The sequence below is a fragment of the Lissotriton vulgaris genome, chromosome 6, assembly GCF_964263255.1.
Source record: "Lissotriton vulgaris chromosome 6, aLisVul1.2, whole genome shotgun sequence".
Lineage (NCBI taxonomy): Eukaryota > Metazoa > Chordata > Amphibia > Caudata > Salamandridae > Lissotriton > Lissotriton vulgaris.
The window spans coordinates 708,290,697-708,314,027 of record NC_141694.1 but is presented as its reverse complement, the minus strand read 5'-3'; the positions used below and the strand labels follow the sequence as shown (position 1 = coordinate 708,314,027).

At 43.4% G+C, this 23,331-nt stretch overlaps 1 protein-coding gene across 1 annotated transcript in view; it reads right to left on the bottom strand.

Moving 5' to 3' along the window:
• PDSS2 (decaprenyl diphosphate synthase subunit 2) overlaps positions 1-23,331 on the bottom strand; it is a 694,554-nt gene that overhangs the window by 284,986 nt on the left and 386,237 nt on the right. The window contains exon 3 of the mRNA XM_086926695.1: positions 16,062-16,260. Coding sequence (XP_086782821.1) covers positions 16,062-16,260 — 199 coding nt within the window. The remainder of the gene's footprint in view (positions 1-16,061; positions 16,261-23,331) is intronic.

The window sequence follows — 23,331 nt, the reverse complement described above, 5'->3', positions numbered from 1 at the left end:
ATGGCATGCTCTAATGTCAAGCCTGCATGCTGTCTGAGCCACCGCTGAGTACCATAGGGCAGTGCCTTAAGAAATTGTTCCAAGTAGATCTTATTCATGACACTGTCCATATCACCCTCTTGTGGTTTTAACCACCTGTCGGCCGCATTTTTCAACTTGTAAAAAAGAGTCTTAGGAGCGTCATTTGGGGATCCTCTTTCTTGTCTGAACCGTATCCTGTGAGTCTCATCGTCTACTCCCAGTCTGTCTAGTACTATTTGTTTCACGTGTCCATAGGCGGCTGTACCATCCTTATTGGCCAGCTGGTAGGCGGCCTGTGCTTCCCCAGTTAGTAGAGGTGCCAGGTAGAAGGGCCATCTTTCACCGGGCCAGGCACTAGCCCTGGCCGCCCTTTCAAAATTCAAAAAGAAAGAAACAGGGTCATCTCCTGCAACGTACTTCTGAAGGGGTACCACTGCCCCAGGAGGGTGTGCAGCTCGACTTTGCCCTAAAGCAGCCAATAGTTGCGTTTGTCCTTCAGCAAGTTTAGTAAGATGATCAGAGTGTTGCAGTAAAAGTAGCTCTATCGCTATCTGCTTGTTCGTTCGACCGCCCAATTGCCCACTCCAATTTGGACTGTCCTTCACTCATTTGATTTATCAAGGCCTCCATCTTGTATTGTCAGATGGAAAGCTCCTGGCTGGCTCGCCGCTTGTCACCTTTGGGTCACAAGAATGGAAGGAGCCAACATTGGAGGGCGAGGTTTAAACTCTTTTATTGAGTTTATACAGAAAACGTTCGTGATATTCAAGAAACAATAAGGGTCCAGGATCCTTCCTTGGTAGTCTTGGCTTCAGTCTCTGGGACGGAGGTCCGGGGTTTCCCAGTGCATGTAAGGCAAACAAAAAGAAAACGAGGCTTTTAGAGACGGTTCACGTCGTATAGAAATGTAAGGGAGGGGGAGTGAGGGAATAGCCAGAACCACCACCGATAGCAACGTACTCCCGTGAACTGTGCTCATGTACTGCGGTGCCCAGGCGCTCCCTCCCGTCTCCTACCCTGTCCCGCCCTTCTTAAGTCTAAAGAGCGAACCCAAACGAGCACGCACCTGGAGAAGCCACGCGTCCTCCTTCGCGTGGCTGGGCGATACGCGGCACCGTTGGCCTCCTGGCAATACAGCTGTCGGTGACTGCTTCTCCCCCAGGTCTGTCCTGACGTCTTCTCCACAGCCGGTGGCGGGTCTCGCGAAAGCCTCCGGCGTCTTTGTCTCGGCTCCAGCTTCCGTTGCTCTGGTCTCGGATCCCGCTTCCTTTGCGTGGGTCTCGGCTTCCGTGCTCCGGCTCCCGCTGACCTCCTGGTGTCTCACGGCTTCTTCCCACGAGGATTCTTCCACTGGTTCCCGAGAGACGGCGTCTTCCTGGTTCGCCCTCAAATGATGAGAGCTCGAACCTGATAGGCCCACGAAGTCTGGTGGTGCTTAAGCGAGGCGGTCACCAAGAAAGCAAGGGCTGTTCTTAAAGGGCCCGTAGTAGTCAGCCTGTAGGTAAGACGGAGAATCGGAGAACTCAGTCTGAGCCGAGCATGGGACCCCCTGACAGACATGAATGTATTTGTAGTGAATATGTACAACGTGCCTTTCACATGGTATAACTTGATGTACAGGTGATCGGCATGTGGTTTGTCAAAACCACATCCTTGTGCTTTGTTGTATTTTAGTGGTATGCATTCAAGCGCTTCACGTGTCCTGCGAGCGGTTACCATGGGCTTTCCTTACAGTTTGTTCATTCACTGTTGGGATTCCAGCTGGCTGGTCGCAGTGCGCCATGGGTTTACAGACTAGTAAGAAAATTGTTGAATTCTACACCTCTTGGGGTTGCCCCTCATCGCAGTATGGTATGATGTACTGTAGACTCCTGCTGGATATCATCTCTGTGCACCCACAGTGAGTGTGTGATGAAAGTGTAAAGCAGGAACTGGCCTGGGGGACACCATTGTCCGCCATGAGCTTGTCCATAGTGAGGAGTGTCTCATCTCTAGAGATCTCCTAGTATTTGTAACCCCTGTTAGTGCCAGCAGCTCAGTTCCTCGAGAGCACGATTTGGAGGAACCCGCGCCGTGACTAGGAGTCGGCCGACCTCGGCGCGATTGAAATCACGCTGCACGGCAATTGAAAATCTCTCAACAAACTTTGGCGCGGGCGGCTCCACTGAAAGAGCCCCATAGCAAAAACATCTTGAAGAAGTCTTCCCATTCTGTGTATCGATCCACGTACTCTCGCTTACAACAGACGGACAGACGTTCACGCTTCAGATCAATTCACTTGAAGCCTCTCTTTGAACTACTCAGATTTTCTGTTGGTCCTGGTGAGAATCGGACAAAGGGTCCGGTTCGAAACGCGTCGACCTTTTTCTTGTGGCCCTATGTCTAAAAATGTTTGCATTTTGTTATGCTTTTGAATAGAAATGTACACACTTCACTAGGGAGGAATTGATTTCAGATGTACTGATTCATGTCATGACATAGGCCCTAATTTGTCTTCTTGTGTTCTTTGTTTCACGTTTGTTGTGTCAGCAAGTTTGAAGGCGCGACTGTTTGATATGAGGTATATTTGAGTCCGGTTATGCAAGAGAGTGTATGAATGCTTCACATTTGTTGTCTATCATATTGTGCACGTCTGTCTTTAAAAACTTTTAGGTGTTTTCACATATTTATAAATAGCTTTTGTATTATGTGTTTATTAGAATTGTTGATCAAAATAAACAATGATGGATTAAATCCGATCACATGGCTAATAATTCATTGGTTATCAGCCTATTGAACTAGCTGGTGTTCAGAGTAGAGCTCAGTACTTGCTTCCTGTTGGTGTTCATTTAGCAGCTCAGTTCCAGCACCAATGTCACCATCGTTCTGCGTGGCGTACTGAAAAGCAGTGCCGGAGCACAGGATGGAGCAACTCAAGGGAGAATTAAACTTCTCTTGAAGCAGCAGTGTGCCACTTGGAACATGAGGGAGGGAGGTGTCGGAAGAAAATATGTTCCCCATACCATCACCGCAGGGAATGGGTTGTGAGTCTGCCTCCTTGTAAGTGTAAAGCAAAATTTAAAAGGCTTTTGTGATATATTATTATTTTCCTTATTAAGAGTGACTAGAGACTAAGAGGTATTTGGTGCCAACCAGCACAGAGTGGGGCTGGCATTCCTGACTCTGGTGACCAGTAAAACCATGGTGGAATGGAGATATGTGTGCATGCGGGAGGCCTTCTCAGGATTACTCCAGTATTAACTTCTGTACACATAAATGTACATGAATCAGCATGTAACCTTATGCGACACCTGCTTAATCAGCCTTACTCTTTTAATGGTTACCAAACATATCGCATTTTGTACACCATGTCGACGAGTAGACGGTGAGAATGCGTGGTGGATGGCTCTTGTCGTGGCCTTTGAATTTAATAATCTTACATCTTACTCAAAACAGTCAAGCTCTTGAAATTACTGTATGAAACTGTGCTACTTTAGATCTGCTTGAATTATATAAGTATTTAGGAATTTACCACATAACCACAGAACTGTCACCTGTCCTTGACCCAGTGATTGACACGTGTTAGGGGAGAGAAAGGTAATCCTGCACTTTATTGGGAAGGGGGCTTTAATGCAAGCTAGACTGTGGTTATTTCACTGCTTTGTTGGACCCCTAACCCCACCCATAGCTCCTCAGTAGCCTCTTGTTTGCTGCTAAAAGAAACAAAAGGTGTATCATCAATGTTCCGTGACCGGGACTCTCAGACGCCAGTTTACTTTCTTTTGCTGGCTCTGCCTTCATGACCCCGGAGTCCAGGGGTAACTAATGCAATGTGAGTTTCCGTCGGGAATGCCAGGGACAGCTACTGCTACTCCTGAGTAACTCAAATTGATGTCCATGTCTTCCACCATTTCGTAAGGATGCCTTGCAGTTTCCGCTCTCTATACTACTAATCATATCCCAGATCTTCTCTACAACACGTTGTCACATCATTGACAAAAATCTGTATTTTTCTTACTAGCAGTACGACTTATGAATACATTATTGAAGACTGGACTGAGACTACATCCATGAGGCAACTCATCGCCTCCTTTTCCTCAAATTGAAATCATGTTACCCGCATACTGCACTGTTACCCTCCTTGCCGACCTCATTCCCATGTTGCTAAACAAGTTTGCAAGTGTCCCATACAAGACACAATTAAAGACAATACCATTATCTCAGTAGGGTCCCTCAATCATTCTGCCTTGTACCATGATTCTCGCCCTATTAGATCATATTCCATACGAATAATTTATTAAAGAAAACCAACCAACCTAAGATAAAGGGACTTTATAACTGGACAAAATGACTGATCTGTAATGACCAAAGTCATGAAATGTTCAGTTATTTTAGTATCTCTTGTGGATAAGCAGTAGCAAATATGAAACTGTATGTCAAAAAGGAGATGCTGATCTTTTTCTTTGATTTTAGAAAGCGAACAAAACATAATCAGTGCCAGATGTGGGCATGAATCACCATGTTACTTGCAGACTCACATGGAACAATCACTGGGGGTCGACTCACAAACCGTTTGTACTCATATGTGCAATTTAGGAGTGTAGACATTTGCATTGTGGGTGAAATTGACAAATCATCATTGAATGAGCCAGGATTTTGTTAATGTCTACACCTGCCACTACGGTATAACGTCTGCTACACAGTATACAGAAAATGTCAGGGAGAGATGGGAAAAGAGGGCCAACGGAGCAGCTGCGAACAGCAACTAAATAATACCGCTGTGGGAATGTGATGGCCTTTATAAAAGTGTTTCACGCCAAGTATAAGACCCACTTTTCCCTTTAGATGAAAATTAGGAAAGAGATGCAAACACAACAAGATGATGGACGGAGTCCTGAAACTTTTCAACCACTCACCCCCAGTCAAGTGATCTGGGTTTAATCCATCATTCTTTTGCTCACTATGCCAACCCAGTTCATATGCAACTCAGTCTTGACCCTGCTCCTCATAGGAACAGTCCAGCCTGAGTAGTCAGACCAGTTTCTCCCTGGACCGAAACAAGCATCCTGGTTTCAGGGTATCACCCCTCATCAGCCAGGCTAGCTTGAATCCAGTCACACAGCGAGCAAGGGACTCATGTCTGGGCATACCCTTGGCCACTGAGGATGAACATAGCAAACACAACACGATGATGGACGGAGTTTTTATTTAAGAAAAAGTTTCCTAGTGTCCTGCTACTCTTCCCTAACTCATTCAGGCCTTCCCCTCCCCCCCCCCCAAATCTATTAAAAAATATGCTGCATCTTGTCAAACCCCACCGCCTCCTTCAGGTACTCAAACTCTCTTATCGTACAGATATATTTAAACAGTGTCCATATTTACCCACCATCCTCTGGCCGTCCCTCACCCCCTTCAAATGTGTTTATATCAATCTATATTGAAGAGTTGAGAGCAGGCATCATGCTACACGGGGGTTTAGTCCGACATAAATGTTACTTCGACCAGGTCTGATGTGGTACACGGTGGCAGGAGAGGAGACCACAGCATGGCACCCAGTTTCACTGCTTCCCACTAGTCTGTGGAGACTGGGGGGAGGCTAAAAATGACAGAGACGGTGTTAGCTCACGACTGGCTATTCCACAATTTACCTCTACTCTGTAGAGAGATAAGTAATGCAGGGTAAATAGACCTGCTTCCCAGTACAGTGACATCAAGGCAGTGAAAATCATCTTTCTTTTTGGGTCTGGTTTGAGAGCGCAGGGGTCCGCAGGGCATTTTGTTACCGGTCCTAAAATGTACATGGAGTGGAATTTGGCTCACTCACAGGCGTATTACTCTTGCACATCTTGCTATTGGCTGGATGGTGATCATACCCCATTCCAGGAACCATTTATAATGTTATGCAAGAAAAGTACACCTAGTCATCTGTTTGTCATTTTCAAATCTTTATTTCCTATATGCATTTTATAACAAAACTATCATATTGCAACTTTTCACAACAGCCATTAATGTAATAAAAACATTAGTGCATGTAACACATGTAAATAGCGTCTGTACATGCCTGTGTTTACTCATTAAAGCCAGATCGATAGGCTTAGCCAGTGCCTGTCATTCTTGTGGCGTCCCAGCATTGAATAACCGGCAACAGATTATGCTCTTGCTGTTAATGTTAATGTTTTATATGGAGGCTAAACACTTAAGTGTTAATTAATTCTACTGATAAATACAGGCTTTCATAATCCAATCAAATGTGATTAAAGCACACAGCTACTAATGGAATGAACTATATCTAGTTTATCTTAAAATGTATTCATGTCAGTGAATCACACGTGGATCCCTTCAGAAAAATCTAGGAGTGGACCCAAAATGTTATCTCCCACTGAACTTAAGTGAAACAGCATGGTGTAGTTAACCAAAGGCACTACCAGTTTTGTCTAACACACCTCACCAACTATATGTGTCAGTGCTAGCAGTGGTGACTAGAAATAATTGTACGTATCCAGTTAGTTGCAAAGGCTTGATTGTTAATCCTCAAAATATCATGACATTTCCTGACTAAATGTAGGAGCTTCCGAACATACATAAATACAATGAAGTAACCTGCCTTCATTCATACATAACTTCACTGACTGAAATGGCTGTCTAGCAAAACGGCTTGATTTCAAAATGCTGCTCTAAAGAACCCCATAACTTTGCTGTTTCGGCTTTTACTGGGTGTCCTGGAATGGGTGCGTATACTTATAAAGTGTACCTAGCCGTCCATCATGAGCTGAATTTACGAATCTAACTTGTACACCTCACAGTGGTGTCAATCCAGTGCCCTGCAATTAATAAACCTTCATTACATGATATTCTTCTTAATACTCCAGAACTGTTTACTCTCTTCACCCAAGTCCTTCTAATCCTTTAATTTACCATTCAGAAATCCCATCCCCATTTGCACAACTCCATCCAACTGTACTTCCCAGGCCTCTTCGGATACCACACTCTAAGTAACTTTACATATCTTTTCCATGGATCACATATCACTTTTGTCTTCTTCACTTATTACTTCTTCTTTCACTGCCACCATCCTGGTGAGACATATAGCGTACTATATAGCGTACTATTTTCTACCCCAGCACTATACTACAAACATAAAGCGTGCTTCTGAAGACTGACTACTCATTTACAGATATTGGAAACAATGCATCTAATCTTTTCTCATATAAATATCACCCATATAGGCTTAAAATCCGTCTTAATCACAAACCTTGTGCCTTTATAAACCTGCTCTGCAAGTACCCACTAAATTATACACAGTTTACCCAAATTCCAAAGCTCTAGGACAAATGGAGTTCAGTAACAACACCCTCTGGTTGTCTTGTTACCCAGTCAGCGCCACTTACTTGTTATGCTAGTTATTCATCCGCTCTTCACTAGCCTGAAAGGGTTTCTTCACTAGACCCATGTATTGTGCCATCAACTTCCTGCAGCCAACTACAGAGTCCACTACATCCCTCTGAGGGGACTTGAACCTTCCTTTTCCACCCTTTTCTGATCAAGGTGAGTCGGCCAAACACGGGGTACCCAGGCAGAAGTTCAAAGCGACTGAAAACCCAGTACCTGCTGTGGAATGTTCCTGTAAGCGAATAAGAAACATGTCCAGAGAGCATCCTAATTCTTGATGTTCTGTAAGGCTCTTAATGGCCTTACTGAACTTTACCATGAAGCTATTAGTTTCTGGCTGGTATGCCATGGAGAATAGGTCACATCAACTTGCTTCCCCATCTTTCTCATGTATGAGGAGATCAAGTTGGTTACCCGGTTGGAAATCAAGACTTTTGAAACTCCAATCTTAGAACAAATCCCTAGCTACCACCTTTGCAGTGTGCTCCTCAGAGATAATCCTTTTGGACCCCTAGTGACATGATCCACCACAACAAAGATATAACTGTGTCTTATGCAGTGGTGGGGAAGTGGGGGCAGTTGCAAAGGCCAGTGCCTTTTCAGAGTCTGCGCAGACATTGTTACGGTCTAGGCAAATCCCTTCCAAATCTCTTTGTGAGCCTGACATACAGCCTGTGCTCTACTGAACACAGCAGACTAGATCCCATCCATCTCGACTTCTTGTCCAGATACTAAAGCAGTAAGAATCAAATCAGTGCCCAGGAGACATCAAGACCCTTGTTTCTTTTTCACCCCTACATCAACCATGGCTGACTTTCCATTGATTTCTAAATCAACACGGGCAATTGGGTATTCCATGTTCTCTCTAATAGCCACCACATCTGTGCCACTGGATCTGGGGAGAATCTCCTCTGGTTTAAGATAATTCCTTTTCAACCATAGTTGTGTAAGCGCCTGTATCGCTTAGGGCAGGAACCTCTTCACATATATGCTGGCTTCTAGAACAAACCACAGTGTGTTAGGGTAAATATGGTTCAGGTCATTTGGCTGTCTTTACCAAATGTTTAATGGCCATGTTAATAGCCATTATGTTAACTGCAACAGGGCTTTCTTGGGTCCTTTCATCCACAGTTAATACACTCACTATGATGGGCGCAGCTGATGTTGGGTCTTTCACTAGACCGTCTTTCCTTTAATGTCCTCCTAGGGACACATATAACGAGTTATCACCTTGGGCTAGAACAACATTTCAGTCCTCCCTTCTACTTGTGTTCTACCTGATGGGAACCCAATGTCCTCCTGTTTGTTTCCTCCTCTAGAACTTTTGGAATTGCTTTGGCCTTACCCTCCATTTTGGAACTAGTCTGGTCAGAGTTTCTTCCTCCCCATGGCTGGCTTAGAGCTATGCTGCTATAGTCATTTATTAACCATGTTAACTAACCATGTATGACACAACACTCCAAGTTTCTCTGGATCATTCTATGTCAAATCTGAAAAGTTTTGCAAAGGTTGAATAAAGCATTACTCCTTAAGCCTCTAGGTCACCATCAACTGGTTAAAAACATGAACATCCTTGGCCTCCATCCAGCCTACCCCTCATTCCAGTCATGCAACATATCATGAATCCAGGTTTCACATGAAACACCATCCACTCTCTTGCTTTCTTTTAACATTTGAAGGTAAAGAGCTGGCTTACCATCAAAGCGGCTGATCTAAACGTCCGTCACTCACTCATAATTCATTTGCTCAGATACAGCCATCCTTCTAATGACTGCTGCATATTCTAAGGGAAAGTGATTCATTAAAGTGGCTGCCTTAGACACATCATTCAACTTTTAAAGCTCTAAAGCTATTTTCACTCTCTCATTCTCTCTCCTTTCCCTTTCTTGCTCCCCTAGCTCCTTTTTCTCTTCTAATGGGCCCGTTAGTCCTGTTTCTCCTGCTTCCTTTCCTATTGTTCCAGCTGAGCTATTCTCAGATTCTCCCTCTCAACCTCCCTGGCTTCTCCTCTTCATCAGTCTTAGCTTTCTGGAAAGCCAAGTGCAAGTTCAGGGTCTCAGCTAAAACCAAACCAAAGAAAAAACAGTTGGAGTCGGTGAGAATGGTAGCCTAGAAATCTGTGGCAGTGTTTATCATGGGAAAACTTTGCAAAGCAAATTTGGTGATATACATGTGAACTGCCTGTGGAAAAGGTATAAGAGAGCATGACACCATAGCACTCCCTCCCTGAGTTTCTTTCCTGGTACTCGCCACAGAGTCCATCACAGTTTCTTCCCTCCCCTCCAGTTTCTCTAACTGGTCTTTTATGTCACTCACAAGCACATCTCTGTCCTTGTTTATGGGATCCCGCCACCTTCTATCCAAACAGATTCCTCAACTTATCTAAGGATATGGTGTCAAGGGCTTCTCTCACCAACCTTGTATGTGCCACATCAAAGTGCAGGTTCTCAAGTGCACAAGCTGGACTTATTACACTGCTGCTGCAAGTTGCAACTAGCTTTTTTGTGGATCCCACGCTGTTTGCAGCCAATTGTCAGACAAGGTTCTGTAGGAGGGCAGGGGGCCACGGGGCAATAAAGAACTACTAGGCCTCAACAGTGATGGTTAATGTTTTGCCTCTGATGTTCTGGGGTCCGCACTGCAATGGCTCTGGAAACTGGGCCAAATACAATCCCATCAGCACTTGATTCTCAGTGGTAGAAATGTTTCTCAGGGAGGTAGTATGGGGTGCTTGAAGCTCAGCACTTAACAAAAACACATTTGTGTTATAATTGACTGTGCAGCCCAGTGTTTGACTTTCAAGAATGAAAGTGGTTTAATACACACTAGAACTAAACACTATACATATGTACACAATGAAATTCACTGTCCTGGAAACTGGAGGATGTCTGTGCCTCTCCCCCCTAATGGCGCAGGTCCCGTCCTTATGGTACAAGCAGTTCCCTCTCCGGGTCAATATCTAGCATGATGAAGTTCAGGTGCAGATTACCGCTGTACTTTTGTAACTACACACAGTGTGTCTATCAGCTCACCGTTTCTTATTCAGCCAGTCTTTCAGTCTGTGCTCTGGTCGGCATTCTCAGACGGCTGCTTGCTCCACATTTGCTCACCCGCTATGCCTCTTCCCGCTGAGCACGAATCAGCAGTTTCTCTTGGCCTCCTTGGCATACACGTATTTGGCAAAGAGACTGCTTCGGGCCATCAGGGGATGGCTGCAATGAGGGAAGTCCTGTTTCACACACAGATGTTCTGATGGGTGTAGCCCTGCTATGGGTGATCGTGTGTAGATCAGTAAGGCCAAGCACAAGCTTGGTTCGAGAAGGAGGTTATGGCCCTGCCCAGATCTTACTGCCTGTATGAGTGTAATGGTTTAGATCACGCTATGGTGTCAGGTTGTGCAGGACTTTCAGGGCACGCCACAACATTGATGCAGGGCTCATGTCGCTCCGCAGCTTCACATCTTGAGCACAGGAGCTAAGGTCATACCGCAACTTCACGATTTGAGCCAAGAATCACAGTTGGAAGACTGGGACCCGCTAACAGAGGGGCACACAGATCACTTTCCACAGTCCAGAATAACACTTCACTTCGCTCTTCCTGCACACTCACTCGTTGTGCAGAATTGGCAGGCTCCTTCACTCTCTCAGAAGGTAGGCTTGCTTCAAGGCATTTCAGAATGGGGTAGACTCATGTGATGTTCCCTCAACTCTGAGAAGCCGCCTGTCAGCAAACACCAGCTCTGGTTTACAGCAATCCTTTGAGTACTCTGTTCCTTGGAACAAGTGGATTACTGGGACCCACTTTATATAATAAAAACAGACTGGAGATGTGGATATTTTGCCTGCATTTTCAGAACCAGTTTGGGCAGATTCTAATTTCAAGTGTCTAGGCTGTTCTTCAAACGCAGCTTTTGTGCAGAGTGATACTACTTAGAGCAGAGTAGTCTGTAGACTGGAGCACCTCTCTTTGCAGTGGGAGGGACTACGTCAACAAGTACTTTATGGTTGCTGCCATGGATCATGCTTCCTTAAGCCCCACATTGTGAGTTGGTTTCCTGAATGGGGACGGGTACCCTGCCTACTTATTTCGGAGTCTGTGCCCCTCCATATCGAGAAAAAGACAGGGTTAAAATTCTAGATTTTCTGGAGTCACTCTACATCAAAAGGCAGCAACCACTCCACAGGCAACGATTTCACAGCATTTGATTTTCCTCTTCTGGATGAGGTCTTCTGTCGACTCTATTGGGGATCGTTGTGCTCTCCACCCCGGGTGGGCTCCCTTCACCACTATTCTGCAGAGCCCCGGTTCATGGTCCTGAAGGGACTTCAAAGCTGGGGACTTATGTCTCTAGTTATAGGAGATCCCACTGATAGTGGGGACACCCAACTACTAATTTAGGATCAGCTCAAGTAGAGGGCCTGACTCTGTTGCGATGTCTGCTAGTGTTCTATGGCATTTGGATAATCCTGGAAGCCCTTCCTCCTCCAGGCTCTTTCCTCCTTCTTGGGGAGTGGGGAGATGCAATCAGAGGAACAAAATTCAAAGCTCATCCTCTTTCAAAAACGTCTTCTCCTGGCGCCCACCTCTGCTCGCTCCATGTACTTTAATTTTTCATTTTTCTTCTTTCCTTTATTCAGGCTTTTATAGTCCTCAAGGGCCTCTACGCAGCTACGGCAAGGAGCTCTCATCTGCCTTTCTGATGCCTCCACTCCTGGGGTGAACTTTTGCCACTTTGCATGTACTAGTTTCTGTACGTTCTATGCATGTGCAACAAGGCCAGAGGTCTTTCCCCCAGTTTTATCGATTGATGTGGTGGTGGTGACCTGAGGTTTTGTCCCTCATTCTCCACTTCTTCCTGTGCAGGCATCTGAGCTGGACCGACAGGTCTTCTGATTGTGTTCATCCTGCCTAGGCCGCAGGGTCACTCCTGCCATGTGTTTCTGTGCATTCACCTAGTATATACAACTTCTATCCTTTGCCCAATATCTGAGCCTCCCACGGCCCACCTTGCAGACACCTGTGGCCAGATCAGGCCTCCATTGTTCTTTGACCCAGTGAAAGAAGGCAGTTGTCTCTCATGGAAACGAGCCAGAACCAGCTGTCTTCTCCGTCCTCTCTCCAGATTGGGCTACTTCTAAGAGCCTTCCAGAGTCCCTGCTGAGCCAGTGGTGCAGGATGTCAGATGGAGCTACTGGATGCTTTATTTATTGCATTACAGGCTGGAGTGGAGCAGAGCGTGACGTACAACCTTTTTACTCCATACATACTATAAACACATCCGGAACTTTTTTGATCACAAAGGGATTCAGACCTTTGAGCAATTGCGGGAGCGTTACGGCCTCCAAAAGACAGAACGCCTGTGCTACTTCCAGATCCGACATCATGCCACTTGACTTCCTTCGAGAAATGGATCCTCACCGAAACCAACGATACACAACTGGTCTCTGACCTATACAAAGTCGTACAGAAGGAAATCACAATGCAGTGCAAGTGAGGTGGGAGGCTGAACTGGGGCGCACCCTTACAGATAAAGATGGGGGGAGATCTTCCACTGCACATGCACAACATCATCTAGCACCGCACGCAAGGAGTCCATAATTAAGACCACTCAATATTTGTACTACACCCCAGCCCGAAAACATTCCTGGTTCCCAGATAGATCCAGAAACTTCTGGAGAGGCTGCAGCACACCAGGCAAGTTCCTCCACCGGTTGTGGCACTGCTCAAGACTCAAAAACTGAAGGTCGGTGGTCCTACATAGCGTTAACAAAATATTCCACACTGATATACCTCCATTTCGAGCATATACCATCTTGTGCCTACCCAATAATATCACATTCTGTCTACCCTCACAAAGAAGAAGGGTGATCATCCTAACACATTGTACCACCAAACAATTCATCCTCGCCCACAGAATATGAGGCTTGGCTCCATCGCCTTTGGCACTTATTAGGGATGCGAATGATCTCAGCCTCCCTGGAGGCACAGGAGTGTGGATTCAAAGAAACAGAAGAATAGGGAACACACATGCCGCAATTACTTAAGGGTACTGAGACATACGTCTCCTGTCACACCCTCTTGATGCCACAAGACCAATCCACACTATACAACACCAGCTCTAGGGGGGCAGCAGTGATTTCACCTAATGGAGGCTATGGTTAAGACCTCAGGAAGGCTCTGGTGAGTGAACTGAGGGTGCAGAGATGTAAGGGGAGGGGCTGGGAACTTCACGGTTTCTTTTTCTTTTTTTTAGGTTCACCGGCCTCTGATGTATGTGCCAAATATAGTAAATCAATAAACAGATTTAAACCATAAAAATAGCTTGACTTAAGCAGCAAAAGCAATATTAAAACCTTCTTTAGTTTACCTTAACAGCAACACCACAATACTATATGGTATACTTTTTTTTACAGCAACACCACAATACTATATGGTATACTTTTTTTTACAGCAACACCACAATACTATATGGTATACTTTTTTTTACTATTCACACAGAAACCCATTCACACTTTTGTGATTTACAGGAAGATATATTCGGGCATTAGTACATTACCAGTAAATAAGTATTGCTTATAGACATCAGTGAAATAAGTCAGATGGTTGGTAATACGAAGGGCCCCATCTCACAAGTCATCATGGTTATTGAAACAATTTGTGAAATCAGAAAAAAGTACGGTATGGAGTTTTTAAGACACTGCTTGAAGTAAAAAGTAAACGTTTTTAGGGAAAGAGGCAGGCACGAAGGTTTGGGCAAGTTATTGTGGTTTTATTTTTGATCATGGTGGGTGACAGGCGCGGAAATGAGAGTCTTGAATAAAATAAGCTGGGAAAGGAAACTCCAGCCTGAAATGACATATTCTGTCATCACTATTTATGCATGTGCTCCTGAAAATCGTACCAGTTTACAACTATTCAAGAATTGAATTATGCAGCCTTGAAGTAAGGTAGCAGATGATAGAACAAACAGTAAAATCTTAATAAGACACATTTCCCCCCCAAAAAACAGTCAGCAGAAATTACAAGCCTCTATCCCAATTTTCAACATCCATCTTTTATAAAACACATTAGACTTCATATACAAACAAATCAAGAAAGATTTTTTAAAGGGATGATCCGTAAATAGTATATTCTTATCTCTGCCACTTGGTTCACAGAGGATACTAAATGCAGCCAGACATCTTAAAAGACTATCTCACCAAGACTGCTTTTATAAAAATAAATCAATAGAGTACACCAAGATCACAATACATTTTGCCTTGGAAGAATAATGCAATAATAAATACCTAAATAAATACATTAAGTAATGGGCAAATGACATAGCAAATTTCCTGTATGCCCAACACCGGTTATCAGTCCTACACTTTACTTGATGTGTGTGCATCACAATTCATACATTCAAAGAAGTGTTCTTTTTTTGTTCTCTTCATTTTGCCTTGATATCATTCTCTGCACTTCTTTCCCACCTTCTTCTTCAGGTCCATACAATCTACCACTTCCGACAGAGCCACTCAACAACTACCCTTCCATTCTACCTCTCATTTATCTCTCTTTTCAAAATGTGTAATGTCTATAAAGTGGTCCTGTCTTCTAAAATATAGAAAATATTTTCTGTCTTAACTCAGTAGCCCAACATTAGTTCCAGAGTCTTCAATCTGATCATCGATCTTCTGATCGCTGAACCGCATTCCCATAGTATCAAGCTCCTTGTGGTGCAAAAGAACAGCCATTTATTAATGTTTGACCTTAGAAGCATGTGCAATATTTTAATCCCTGCATATTGCGCTCAGTCTTCCTTTAATCTTTGAGGTGGACACCCTCCACTTCTTTCCTCTCACCTGCAGTGTAGTTTTTGCCTAATATATGCTAGGTTATAACACACATTTTTGGGCCTAAATCATAATTTTTTTTTGTGTGAGCGCATCTTACGCTGGGAAATTCAGCCGCAGTCACACTAAAATCAGAAATGAAACACATCTACAGACAGCAAACGCAATGTTTCTCAGGCCTTGGACCAACAACTGGATTCCACGGCCACTGCCACTTTAAAAGAAGTTGGTATTTAAAGCGAGAAGGGTAACCAAATAATGTAACCATGTCAAATCCTACTTAAAACTATCTTTGGGCCCTTCTTCCTCAAGCTGCTTTTCAATCCTCTTTGACTTAAGGTTTTATCTTAATCAGCAGTTGAAATAACATTATAGAACTATGCCCAGAGTACCTGTGTGCTACTGAGAAGTCCTGGTACTCTGCTAATAAAAGTACATAACCCCCACTGAGAACTGCACATACACTACCTTTACAATTAAAGAAATGCAGTTACTCAGTACTTGTGAGTACTTGCCTATTTAAAACACTGATCGTGATGCAAAATAACAGATTGCTTTTGTGTTGGTACCTTTTAATCATATTGTTTTTTTCAATAAAATAAAGGGTTTGCTGAGTTTATTTGGAAAAAAGCTGGCCGACAATGCAGGTCACGCATCTCTTCAAACTAATTTTGAATTGAAGCACATCTCACCTTGAGAGTTGAAAAGTTCTCAAATTGTGCCCCCAAAATGGATGCTCTTAATTAGGAAGCCTGGGGTTCTCTTCACTTGGGCACCCCTGTAGCACAAACCATAACCCAATTCCATCACATACCAAGAAGTAGCGACAAATTATTCACTTACCTTGGTATTCTGCAGCTGCGCTAGGCCCGTGCAAGCGTTTGCCAAAAGAAAATCTCCGCTCAGTATGGCCATTTTATTCCCAAACTGCATGTCCTTCATGGGCCCATCGCAGGCCTTCAGCTCTCTGATGTTGACTATCCCGCGGTGCACAAGAAAAGCAGTGTGGATCAACTCGGTAATTTCAGCAAGACTTCTCTGGCTAATGACAGGAGAAAAAAAAATGCACAAAGTGACAGGTCATTTGCAGCTTCCGGAACCATTTCCCTGACATAGTTTCCACAAGGTATCACTCAAATTCCCAAAAAGAGAACAATGTCTCTTATATTCACTTTAAATGGAAATGCTGAACACAGCAATTAGCTTCAGTCCGCTGCCATTGAGACCCAAATTTCATATAATTATCAGCAAACAAGCCCGTATCCAAATTATGGACAGCTGCGCCTGTAAGGAAGGGTAATGTTGGTGATGTATCCCTCTCCTTCACTGCAGCTGGTCACCTACATAACACTTTATTTTCATTTTTTGCAAATACATGTATGGAAAACGTAAGTAGACTGCTTGGTGATCACATAAATTTACTCAGCAGATCTCATGAATATAATTCGTGCTATTTTGCATTTTCAGATATGAAACAGTAATGAAAAGGCCAGTGTTCCCTTTCCATTTATTGTTGTTGGTGCCATTATCTGATGTAATGTCTGCTTTGAGCTGCTTCAAACTGGGTGGGACTATTATATTCGTATACTAGGCAGAATTCAACTCAAACTAGCATGTATCACACACAAGACTCCACCACAAAACACTGATGTATCTTGCTAAAAATAAATTGAGATTTCTGGGGGAGGTAGATCCTCTCGGAGTGCCAGGGACCTAGTGCTGAAACCACCCATCTTCCAGAAGAAGAAAACCTATGACTGAGCCTTCTACGGAGCTGCCCCGAGAATCTGGAATCCGCTTCTTCCTTACATTAGAAGAATTCAGTCAACTTCATCCTTCAAGAATGAAGCTAAGATCTTTCTTATGAGCAAATTCCAAACATAGCTGACAGCTGAACTTTTTCCTCAACACCTGCTTTAACGTAGGTTGCCCCTTAGTCCCTGCTTATAGATTCTGCTCTCTTAATCTAGTGCTACCAAAACTACCTTATTCCTTGTTTTGGAGCAGAACAGAAATTCCTATCTTGCTGCAATGACCACACGGATCTATTTGTCTATGATGTCCTCAATGTCGTTTATCGTTTCTAAGAACTGCGTATGGACCTTGTGATTATTATCTACATTGTTGTCCACATGGCTCTTGGTCACAGTTGCGTTTTTCTTATTTTTTACTTAGACTACTCAAGCTATTCGTTTTACAATGTTGTGATGCCTCTCTCTTGTACTGTCATAATTTTGCTACTATGTAATTGCTGAGCGCTCCGATACCCTTTGGGTCATGTTCGTAAATAAATATCAATAAGAACCAATTAAAAGGAAAAAATTGTATTATTTTTGGGTTCCAGATAATGCTACTTTAACCCTTCAGTTCCAGATAAAGCTTCTTTAACCCTTCAATCAGGTCAAAAAAGTGACAGAAAGTAAGTTGTTCCTTTAGACATGAATGCAACTTTTCAAAACGAATGAGGAAGGTTTAATGCAAAGTATCTGCTGTGTAAGATGGCTGGGGGGGCAGGGTATGGGCGGTGTGTGAAATAGGAACAGAGTGCTGAGTTTGGGTGGTCTGAAGAGCAGCAAAGATGCATTTTCTGTTCAAATATTTACATTATTTTGCTTTGTAATATTTCCTCATTCTGTTGTTGTGCTGCTGCATTGCACTGCTGAGAGTGCGCCATCTCAAGAGGTTTGTAGCTTATGACCAACAGGTTACACATGGATCTCTGCCACATATGAAATAACCAACTGACCACTTATACGAAGAATGGAATCGGACAAATTTCTTTCTTGTAGCAGACAAAGCTCTTAAATTAGAAAACATTCGACTAAGCATTGCTTTATATATATATATATATATATATATATATATATCTATGGAAATGTGAAAGACTGTTGGAATGAATATATATATATACATTCATATACATGTATATATAGATACATATGTATATATATTTTAATAGAAAAAAACAAATCTTAAAGTAACGTTATAGTTAGGTGAAATGTTCAGTAACAAGGTAACATTGTAATCTCTAAAAAAAAAAAAAAACAGAACTTCACCAGTTAGAGTTATCTCAAGTAACTATAAATCAAGCTCTAAGGTAACTACAACTCACACCCTGCTATGCACAGTTTTCTCGTCAATAATTTCGCTGCAAATGTTGCAGTGATATTACCTATGATGTGATAGAAGATGTCATGAGTGATGAAATGCGTGAGGTAATTAGAATGTACATTGGGAGGACACAAGCTATAGTTATCTTAGGGCACGAGATATAGTTACTTGAGATAACTAACTATATCGGGTGAGTTTCTGTGGTTTTTAGTTCAAAACGTTACCTTGCTACTGTGAACATTTCACCTAACTATAACGTTACTTTAACCTTTTTTTTCAGTGAATTTCAAGTTTTTTTCAAACATAAAGTAAAATGTAATTACAATACGTAAATGCAACCCCGCTGCGCACGGCCTCCAACCATTTACAGTGCAGAGTTGGCTGCAGGGCCTGCAACCAACCCCCATAAGGTTGTGCACAGTGGGGGGTTGCCCACAAGGCCAGACCTGCGGCCAAGGCCTGTGGCCATCCCCCAAAAGACAGCCAACACCACAATGTCGACGGGCCTTTGACTGTGCACTGTGGGTGGGTGGCCACAGGGCCTGCCCCTGGTGACCCCATACCCCCAACCCAGCTTGATATTTAGCAGTAGGGGACCATGCAGCACCCCTTTCTGGGTCTATTTCGGTTCCAGGGACCCCATCCCCTGGGGCCTGGCGTAATTGTTAAGGGGAGGGGAGTACATGGGCCCCCTCCCTGTGTCGATTTCGGGCCGTGGAACCCCATCCCCTGGTGCCCAGAGTTATCATTAGGGAAGGGGGCCCGCGGTCCACCTTCCCGGGCTATTTCTAGTTAAGATTTGTGGGAGCGGGTCGAGGAGCCTCCTTCCCTGTGCTGCTTTCAGCCCGAGGCCCCATCCCCTGTGGCACAGCACAACAAAAAGCGGGTGACCTGGTGCCCACTTAGGGCACCCACCGCAGTGTTATTGGGGCCACGAAGGGAGCCACAAGGCCCCCATGGCCCCAACCAGCTCCCTGCATCCAGCGGGAACCATCATTGCTCTTGCCTTCAAGAAGCCACTAATAATGCTGCTCCCTCAGATCTGGAGCAATATTTTCATTTCTTTCCCTGCCCACTTCAGTGCAGGTTGGGAAACAGATAAGAAGTCAGCTAACAGTAGGAGGAAGAATTTTTGAAGCTCCCGTTCACTGAAAGCGGATGTCATGGTTGCTTCCACTTGACGGGAGATATGAAAATGCTCCTGCCATGCGAGAGCAAACACAAGTTTCCCTGCCCATGCTTTTGCTTGCACGGAGACTGCTATGGGGTGGGCACGGCAGGACATAGCATTTTACCTGGTATTGAGGGGATGGGGTCCCCGCAACCTCTAGAGGCTCAGAGAGGAGGGGCACGTGGCACCCCTCCCCTTAAATCATGTGGCAGGCTGCAGGATATGGGTTTCTGGGGGCTGAAAGCAGCTGGGGAGGGGGGAGCCGCATACCCCCTCCCCTTTTAAACAAGGCGTGCCCTGAAATCGGCCTGGGGCGAGGGGTCACATGCCCCCCCCTTTATAAAGGCGTCTGGGCCCTGGAGGATGCGGTCCCCAGGGCAGAAATTGGCCTGGAGAGGGTTGGCTGCCTTTGTCGGATTGATCAGAGGGCTGGCCGCAGGCCAAGTTTTTTGGTCAACGCCCCACTGCGCACGTCTGGGTTTAAATATGGTAACTAAATATTACTTTGCGTTAAAATAAACTAGAAATTCACAGAAAAAAAAGGTTAAAGTAACATTATAGTTAGGTGACATGTAAAGTTTTAAACTCTAAAAACCACTGAAATTCATCAGTTATAGTTATTTCACGTAACTATAACTTGTGCCCTCACTATGCACTGCTAATTACCCCACATATTACATCACTCATGACATATTCTATGACATCATTGATATCACTGTACATGGCAGCGGCTCAGGTTGCAGTTACCTTAGAGCACAACTTCTAGTTACTGGAGATAACTATAACTGGAGATAACTATAACCGGTGAATATCAGTGGCTTTTAGAGTTTAAAACATTACGTTGTTACTGAACATTTCACCCAAGTATAACACTACTTCAACCTTTGGTTTTTATCAGTAAAAAAAAAATATATATATATATATATATATATATATATATATATATATAAATATATATATATATATATATATATATCCAAAAGGTCGTCGTAGTACACTCTGCCTTCCGCGCAGAACAACGAAGAAAGCGAGACCACAAGATAAGTGCAGTTTCTTAGTGTAGTTTATTTCGTGCCAAAGTTAGAGCCTGCAATTCCGCCATGACGCGTTTCACCTCGAGAGAGGCTTGTTCACATAGCGTGTCATGAACACAAACGAGGGTTTTTAAAGTGCGAATGCATAATTCAATTCACATGTGCAAATTGCATTTTTTTAAGTCATAAACAGTGAAGACATACTGCGTTCATTCAAACATGGATAAAGGGCATAGTGCCCGAGGGGTTCCAATGTGCAAAAACGCAATGGTAGAGTATAACCATTATCATACAAATGAGTAGGTAAATTTCATTTTATATATATACACATGGTTAAAAAAAATATATATATTAATTAAACCATAAATAAGTTTCATTTCATATATATACACATGGTTAAAAATTATTAAACCATAATAATTAAATTCATTGATTATACTTCATATATATACACAAAATTTAGTCAGTATATATAACACAAATAGTTTCAGGAACCTTCATTTATCACTTTTAGAGACGCATAGCTTCACTTAAAAAAGGTTATTATGCCCCAGTGGGCATGCATAGAACAATTGCACAAGCTAAATAACGGAAATAAAGACATGCACTTTTTAAGACATCCTCTTATAGTTACTGCAGAGCAAAAAGTGTTAATAAAGTGAATAAGTGCTAATACTGGTGATTAAAAACATGCTACAGGTAACTGCAGGTAGCAAAGTCAGATAAAAACAGAATAAGAGTCAGCTAGGGGAAATTACTATTTACATCAGGAATAATTCTTAAAGAATATATTCTACAGCTAGAGGCAGGTGTAAAGATCCTCGCTATTATTAAGACCTCCCGGGCTCTTTGTATTGAATTCAAGAATGAATCTGGTTTCCAGGAGACGCAGTTTTGCGTCCCGGTTACCCCCTCTCTTTAGAGGCAACACTGAGTCCACAAGGAAGTACTGTAAGCTGCTGGGGTCACTATTATGTGTCGTTTCAAAGTGTCTGGCCACTGGGTAGGCCTGATCCTTCCCGGAGATTGCCCTCAGATGTTGTAGAATGCGCTTGTGTGCAGGTGGGCGCGTACTCCCAACATATTGCAATCCACAAGGGCATTGCAAGACATATACAACGTATTCTGTCTTGCATGTTAATCTTTTGTTGATCATGAAGGGTTTATCAGAGAAAGGACGTGGGACTTGAGTTTTGTTAATTCCGTGGCGACAAGCCTTACAGGTAAGACACTTTTTGAAACCAGTGATGTGATCCATCCAGGACTTCGTGGGTTCTAACATGTTACTGACTAGGGCACTGGCAAGGCTAGGAGATTTGCGAAAAGTTATACTGGGTTTATCTGGTACTAGGTCACCTATAATAGGGTCACCTTTGACCAGATTCCAGTTCTTATTTAAGATTTTCCTAATCTGGGAATGTTTCACCCAAGTATAACACTACTTCAACCTTTGGTTTTTATCAGTGAATTATATATATATATATATATATTGCGCTCATCAAATCCACAAGGAATGAAAAGACAGCACTCGGGAGGTTCCTTTTACCACGGAGTAGTTTATTTAACTACCAGCTAAACCACAGACACGTTGCGGCGATTTGCCTTCGTCAGTGTGTGTGTGTTCACACATACAAACCGGTGCATTTATCAACATTAACAGTGTGCAAGGGTTACACCTCTTAGTCGACATCGACAGAGGACTAGAAACCTCCCAACCATTGCGGGCTCCATCTTGTAACGGTAAAATTACACCATATACATTACTCAATGCTCACAATATATACAATAAGCATTATTAAACCTACAGATAGGTAGAAGTGCATTAGTGGGGGGTATATAAAATTAATTGTGCTACATTTACACTGTTTGATATAGCCGTGGATCTGCAACAGTCCTCCAAAATAAGTAGAGGTGAATCCATTTCTTACACAGGATTATATACATCAGCAAATAGATGAGAAAGTCTATTTCATCGTGTATAGACTGAAAAGGTCGAAAAGTGAAAAGAAAGAAAAAAGAAGAAAAGAAGAAGACAGGAAGAAAAAGTGAAAAAGTGCCATATGTGCATTATCTATAGTTGATTTACATACATCATTTGTTATTAGGAATCAAAGAGCCCTTTGAACCTATGAATGATTCTAGTAAAAAATATATATGAACCACAACTATTCTTATGTGTGCCAGAAATTTTGTGTGACAGTGGAAAATCAGTCTCAAATTTCATCAGGGCAAACCATCGTTGTTAGCACACGAAGTATGTCGTTCATACAATAATCCACAGAGGTTCGGCAAATACAGAATACAGTGAGATACACAGGTAACCGCTACATCATTTGCCTAAATGGAAAACCATTTCTTCCCCACTGTTCATCCCCCTAGGCCATTTTGTGGAGAGGTCTATGATATAGCGTGATTCAAGTCTGCGTAATCTTCGCAGACGGTCTCCTCCCCTGACGGTGTTCTTAACCCCTTCCATGCTGGGCCGTTTCCGCCGCTGTGCGGTAAACAAAAGAACAGGGCGGGCCGTGACGAACCCCAGCCGTCATCAGCACACGAGCGCCGCAGAGCGTGACGGCTGGGGTTCGTCACCAGCATGGAAGGGGTTAATGGTATCAAGACCAAAGTATTGCAGCTGGCTACGGTCTCTATTATGTTTCTCGGCAAAATGCCGGGCGACTGGGTAAGATTGATCTGCTTTGTCAATCGCCCTTAGATGTTCTAAGATCCGTAGTTGGAGCATGTTAATAGTGCTCCCTATGTAGCGGAGGCCACATGGACAGGTCAAACAATAGACTGC